At 31.8% G+C, this 7,438-nt stretch overlaps 1 protein-coding gene across 1 annotated transcript; it reads left to right on the top strand.

The window, feature by feature from the left end:
- Positions 1–1,454: 1,454 nt before the first annotated feature.
- jagn1b (jagunal homolog 1b) lies at positions 1,455–5,407 on the top strand. The gene is made up of 3 exons (XM_056447722.1): positions 1,455–1,555; positions 2,740–2,851; positions 4,545–5,407. Exons 2-3 carry the CDS (start codon positions 2,763–2,765, stop codon positions 5,005–5,007), a joined length of 552 nt encoding a protein of 183 aa, XP_056303697.1. The 5' UTR covers positions 1,455–1,555; positions 2,740–2,762; the 3' UTR covers positions 5,008–5,407.
- The last annotated feature ends 2,031 nt before the right edge of the window (positions 5,408–7,438 follow it).

A 7,438-nucleotide genomic window follows, 5' to 3' on the forward strand; every position in this document is an offset into this window, starting at 1 on the left:
AATTGATGTCCCCTGAAAGACGTCAAAACAATATGTATAGGGGGTCACTCCTCTAAATAGTTTGCTCTGATCAGTATCTTAAATACTAATGTTATTACTTAAAATAATAGATGATGTAAATTTACATTTGACCACTTCTATAATGGATTATTTGGTTGTGAATGCATAATCGCGTCAATCAATCTATGCCGATAGACATGGTTAGTGTTCACACTATTCTTGTAAAATAGGTGTTTGTTTCGAGGGTTACACGGTTTACCGGTACTATGGTAGTATCTCGATACTATGGCTCCAAAATACTGGCGGTGGTGCCACTGTAGTTTGTAAATGGTAGTATTGTCATTAATGGTCTATCTACAATAGATAATGTTGTATATGAAAAAGTTACTAAAATGCTCACACGTTTGTGCAACAATAGACCATTTTATTTTAATAGTCTGTGGAGCCCTTTAAGGTTGCAAAACTGTGTAGATTTCACACCTTTTATGGTAGCCTATTGCACGTTTTCTAACGCTTCAGTTTGAACACACATCTGAACCGGTTCATTAGTGTTCCTGTCAATATGATTTAGTAGCTACAACAATCGTGACAATCTCTTAAAAAGAACGACTAAAAAGAACGACAGTTACTTTGGATTATTACCTGATGGAAAAAAAAAACAATAGATGAAAAACTCAAAATAGCAACAGGAAACATTTAAACAATTTTTGACCACCTCATATAGCCTATTTTTGTTGAATAAATGCTCTTTTTGTACAAAATTTTATTTGGTATAATTTGCATCCTTATTTTAAAGTTTTTTTGATGGTCAGTTATCTACAAAATAAACAAAAAGAATACATTAATTTTGGGTAAGGTGACGTACAAATAATATTTTTTCCAATAATAGGGAACTATGAATTCAATTGATGTAAGCCTATTATAACAAAATATAGTATTTCTGACAATTTTCTTTATAACTTAAGTTATGAATTACAGTATCACAATACTACTTGGTATCATGATACTTCAGCTGGTATAGTATCGTAGGGTGAATTAATGGTATCGTGACAACCCTAGTTTCTACATATAAACTAAAGCTAATACATATAAACTAAAGCTATAGCTAAAGAGATACTGCAGGTCAGAATACACAAAATATCCCACAAAACACTGAAAACTTAAATATGTTTAATTAATAGATGTCATTTAAATAAATACATTTAATTGACTGTATTACACTAAATAACTTGACCCCCCTGATCGTCAATGTCTAATTCGCACCATGTATGTATCCATTAATCTACACAACAAATGTGCTTCCTAGTCTCAAAGACAGCAGCAATTTAACACTATTTTACTAACATCATCAATGAAATGCAAAATTGGATAACTAGTTATATTTATCAATCCTTTTTTAAAGCAGAATGACATTTTCGTATTCATTAATCGTTCTCACTCCACACCAATGAGGGCGATGTACTAGTCTGTCAGGACGAACACACAGATAGAAGAAGAGATACTTTTGCTCACGTTTCTGCTGTGTGAGTTGTTTGCTGGTTCATGTCAAAATAAGGTAGGAGTAAAATCTTACTGTTCAATTAACTTTATATTCGCAGGTTTGATATATAAATGCGAGTCTGTGTATTTGAAAAGCTGACTGTTAAAATAAACCTGTAGTGCCTCACATAAAGTCACTTTGTTACTTCAGCTGGAACGTTAAGGAAGCGTCAGCAAAAGCTGCAGAAGTTGAATTGACTTATAGTTGTGATCTGATAATTCGTCGTTTTAATATCAAAACTGCGTTAATATTGAATAAATGCCTATCATTAAAACGTGAGTGGGAGGTTGATTAACTCAACAACCAAGTTTTGACAGCTCACTACAAGGTCGTAAACTCATAATAAACAAGCAAATACTGCTGCAAAGATTTATAAAGGTTTTGTAAATAAGTTAGTCGAATTAAAATGGCTTTACATGGTGTTTGGTGTAGTTTGGTTATAGTCAATAAAATGTAACAAAAATTAAGAGTATTTACGGAAGTGGAACTTTAGAGGTTTTGTTAACATTGTTATTCGGCTGTGTTTCTTCAAGCTGTTATAATTGTTAAAATGCCACAAATTCAGTAATATCGCTGCAGAAAGTGTGCAGGTAAAGTCGTGGCATAACTTACTCCTTTATTGGGATGTATTTATGACAGTTGCTGTCAGTCACATTCTATAAAAAAATAAAGGTGGTGTCAGTAAATATAATGAACTCTGATTGAGTTGGTTTCATGTTCACACATTAGTTCAGTGACAGCTTGTGACAGGGTTCCTATATTGTTTTCCATGCTACTTTGAATATTCGGTCAGTAAAAGCGTGTAAGTATGACTTCAAAAACAACATTAGCAATATTTAATTGACTGTGAACAATGCTGTACTTTGCTAGTCATGGGCTGCTATTATGATTTCTCTATTTAGAATTTGCAACGAATGCTTTTTTGAAAATATAACAATGAGAAAGTCTGAATTGTGTGAATGTAAAACCAACTTTACCTCAATTAAAGTCTGTCAGCTCCAGTCATTAACCGCGCCTTCATCAGTAGAAAGCATTTATATTTAGTGTATTCCCGCGGTTTATAAATTAACGTTACGCGTTGGCTCGAATTTAGTATACTTGTATGTACTTTTGTTGAACCTTAACGGTAGTGTGCTTTGCCTCAAAATGACTTTTACATCAAAGAAGTGAGGTAAATTTAGAGTTTACTTCTACCTCAGGTTGTCGACGGAGGTGGGTTGCCATGGCATCACGAGCAGGACCGCGGGCTACTGGAACAGACGGCAGCGACTACCAGCACCGCGAGCGCGTCGCGTCACACTACCAGATGAGGTACAAAATGTCATGAATTGGAGTTAATGTAATGAAATATGATTAATAGAAATATACATATTTTACAACATTTCTGGAGATAAGGTCATTCACAGTAATTCTTTCATCAATATTTTTCAGGAAAAATGTCAAATCTCTATTCGTTTAAAAGGCAGATTTTTGTTTTATAAATCCGATGTTGATTCAAAGTACTATTTTACTACGTTTTTGCTATACTATTTGTTATGTTTTATGATATAAATCCATGAAACAGGTTTTATGTTCCATGACTTTAAGGTCACAATATGTAAATATGTTCAAGAAAGTTCTAAAACTGAACTGAATTCAAATATTTTATTTTGGTTTTATTAAAATGGGGAAAAAGTACATTTTAAGTAATAGTTCAATAATAATAATAATAATAATAATATAAAACATTTACTCAGTGTTTACTTACTCTCAGGTGGTCCCAAACTGTCTTTGCTCTGAAGATATTCTAAAGAAACCTGAAAATCTGTAGCCATTGACTTCCTAGGTATTCATTAGTAGGAAAACAAAGACTGCAGAAGTCAATGGTTACGGGTTTTCATCTTCCTTCTAAATATCAGTTTTGTATAATTTTTTTTTTTTTTGTTTAACAGAAGAAACTCAAAATGTTTTTCAATAATTCTTCCATCCTTCACTTCAAAACCATTATTTACTCAACCCACGTTCAAAACCTATTTGAGTTTCTTTTTTCTGTTGAACACAAAAGACAATAGTAGCACTTTTATTATAGGTCACAATTCATGCTTTTAGCTACTGGCTTATTACCTGCCTATTATTAAGATATTAACTGTTCTTTAGTAGTTATAAAGTATGATCTTATTCTGCATACCTAACCCTACCCAATACCTAAACCCAACTTCTACCTTACTATTATTAAATAGCTAATTAGTAGTTTATTAATCTAGTAGTGTTAAGTATTGGTTTGCTAATACCTTGGATTGTGGTTTTTGCTAGATCAGATACATTTACGGTCGGAAGTTAACGAGAACTATTTATATTATTTATTATATTTGCAATTAATTATATTTTATTAACGTCTACCCCTAGCCCAACCCTAAACCCAACCGTCACAGTAATGTAAAAACTGTAGTTGTACAGAGTGTTCTTTATTAAATTACCCAATAAATTGTTTTTTTTTTTTTACATCCACCCCTACCCCAACCCCAAACGCAATGGTCACAGTACTGTAAAAATTATAACTATTGTTATACAGTGTCACAAAAATGATGCTATATTGATGTGCGTATCCACAACTGCATCCTATCTAGACTTTAACATGAATTGTGACCTAAACCAAAGACTATAAAATACCCTTAAGGGACTTTGTCTAAACTAAAGTGTGACCAAGACAATAATTTGAAAAATGCTGATAGAGTAGCTGGCACCCATTGACTTCTATAGTAATTGTTTTCCTACTATGGAAGTCAATGGGTGCCAGCAGCCAGCCTTCTTCAAAATATCTATATATTTTTTGTGTTCAAAAGAAATAAAAAAAAACATACAGGTTTAAAACCACATTATAGAATAAATTGAGGAATATATTGACGGAATTACAGATTTTGGATGAACTTTCCCTTTAAAAAAACTTGGACATTGCAGACTACAACAGCATTAAGTTACAGAGTTTGCCTGTTCCTGTTGAACTGACCCTTTTCAATCCCTACAGTGTGGCTCTGAAGTCTGAGATCAAGAAATTGAACATCGCCCATGCAGTGGTCTGGTTTCTTATCGCGGCACAGGTGCTTGTCAGCCAACTCAACCTGGTATCCCATAAAGTAGTGGCTTCTCCATACCAATGGGAATACACATATCTCCTGAGCATTATACCTACTGTCTTCAGTTTCATGGCTTTGCCAAAAAACAACATCAGCTATCTGGTCATCTCAATGATCAGCGGCGGGCTTTTCTGCGTCGGTCCTATTCTTTACGGAGGAATGGAGATGTTCCCTGTGGCTCAGCAGCTTTACCGCCACGGCAAAGCTTATAGGTTCATCTTTGGCTTCTCTGCCGTGTCTATAATGTACTTAGTCTTGATTATTTCAGTTCAGGTACACGGCTGGCAGATCTACTACAGTAAAAAGCTGCTGGACGCCTGGTTCACCAACACACAAGACAAAAAGAAGAAATAAGTGACTTCTGGAGGATAATGTTGAGTGTGAATACTTGTTTGTGTCTTTATTACATTTCCTGAGGGTTCTTCGATCAAATACTTGTTATGATTAACTGAATTGAGCCTAAGAGGAGATCAGATTTGTTAAACCGGGATGTTCGGTGTCTGTCAAGCTTCTCATCCACTGGCTCTCAGCCCAGATCAAGACGTCACTGATGTCCGTTTCTGCTTAGGTTTGAACTGCTGGCTTTGTAATCTCTGTCTGTTCCCACCACACTGTCTTTGCATATACCTCATGTCTCATGAATCGAACTCAGATGATCTACAATTATTCGTTTAATAATATAGTTTCAAATTTTTCTGCTCCCCCTAAAAATTTGCTAACAATAAAATGCCAATAAAAATGTAAACCTTGACAATTTTGGAATATTCTTGTTTAAATTCACAGACAAACTTAAGATTGCAGTCATGTAACCGATCTAAATGCTAAATAATATTTTAAAATATTAATAATAATGAGAAGAAATATGGCTCACTTTACAATATGGTTTGAACTCCGTATAACTAAGAATGAACATTACTTGTACAGCGTTTACTAATGCATTATTAAAATAAAAGTAAATAAAGTACCATCAAAATTCATGCTTGTTAACATTAGTTAATGCACTGCATTAACATGAACTAACGTTAACAAAGATTAAATACTGTAATAGACCATTTTGAGGGATGTAAACAATAACAATGGTCATATTTTATTTCCTGTTTTACATTTTTAATTTCTGTAGCTTCTGATAATACAAAAAGAGCCACATATTGATAAATAATGTTATGATAGCTGTTAAGATTATAATTAAGATTTGATTGAATTGCTGCTTGTTATGGTTATGAAATAGTTTGACAACAAGCAGGAGATGTTAATGGGCAAATGGCATCGCCACATTTAAATAGTTTTTTTATGTTACTTAACATTACCTAACAACCTTATTGTAAAGTGTTACCGAAATATGTTGTGATATACAGTAGGAGAAATATTGGTCGTTGAAATTAATTGGTAAAAAACTATAATTTATCTTCTCCTGTATGTGTATGAACATTGCCATGTCTTTTATTTTTACATTCTCCAATAAATCAATCATTTTCTTTCTCTAAATCAAACAATCCAAGTGTATTAATCATAGAAATGTTATTTAATTAAATATATTTAACTAAAGGTGGCTAGTTAAGGGTTGCATGCCAAACTATTTATAAGAAGTCTTGACTTGTAGCTGCATATATGTTAATTAAAATATAAAATAAAAATAAGTGATGTAGTGCTGGATAAGTTGGTGACCCCTGATGAATAAAGGGACTAAGCTGAAGGAAAATTAATGAATGAATTAGTGATGTAGTGTAGTAACTTTTCAAATGTGCCAAGCAGAATCATAATTTGTAGTTTCTTTCACAGTTTTAAAATTATTTTGGGAAAAAAAATGATAATTTGACAAACCTAAAAGTAATTTAAAATAATAATTACTTGTTGTAGTTTTGAATTTTTGCATATGGATTAGGGCTGCACAATATAGGAAAAATCACACATTGCGATGTTTTTTTATTTTGCTATATATATATATATATATATATATATATATATATATATATATATATATATATATTGCAATATGAATACAATTTCACTTGATAAGTTGATTAAATGTTTGTAAAGAATATATTATTTTAGATATATAATATATAATATAAATATATCATATAATAATCTACAAACAAATATAATAAAGATAAATGCTATTTACATAGCGTTTTATTGTATTCTAAAGAGTTGAAATGTATTCAGGTATACAGTAATTGAATAATCAAATGTAAAATAATTCTGCATTGTCATAGTTTTATAAACAATTCTATAAAATTAATTGTTATTAATTTTTTAACGTTAAAAACGGTACATTTTTCTTACGCCTGAATGATTTTAAAACCCTCAAAAACACTTGCAAAATGATCAATTATAATTCAGATTCAACATTGTGTATATTCACCATGTCACTAGTGCGAGTGATCACATTGCGATATCGATGCTTAAACGATATATTTTACAGGCCTAATATGGATGATTATTTCTCTAGGTCTCTCTCTTTGAAAATAGGTTTCTGGGTAAGTGTGCATGTTTTGTTTTGATTTGCAATTATATATTGCGATATGTCTACAATTTCACTAGATAAGTTGAATAAATGTTTGTAAAGAATCTATAATTTTAGATTGATTAGGGATGATTCTGTAGGGAGTGCATAAAATATAATAAACAATCTACAAACAGATAAATTCAATAAAGAAAAATATGCTAATTACATAAATAATGTTTTATTGTATTGCAAATATTCGAAATGTATTCAGGTACACTGTGATTGAAAATAATTCTGCATAGTTTTAATTTTCTAAACAATTACATAAAATTATTC

The sequence above is a fragment of the Danio aesculapii genome, chromosome 22 (genome assembly GCF_903798145.1).
Source record: "Danio aesculapii chromosome 22, fDanAes4.1, whole genome shotgun sequence".
Lineage (NCBI taxonomy): Eukaryota > Metazoa > Chordata > Actinopteri > Cypriniformes > Danionidae > Danio > Danio aesculapii.

What these genes read in the sequence shown, in the direction of transcription:
- jagn1b (XM_056447722.1), top strand. Translation starts at nt 2,763, where the DNA reads ATGGCATCACGAGCAGGACCGCGGGCTACTGGAACAGACGGCAGCGAC. An exon ending in GCGTCACACTACCAGATGAG is followed by an intron (nt 2,852 to 4,544) that starts GTACAAAATGTC and finishes CAATCCCTACAG; the next exon opens with TGTGGCTCTGAAGTCTGAGA.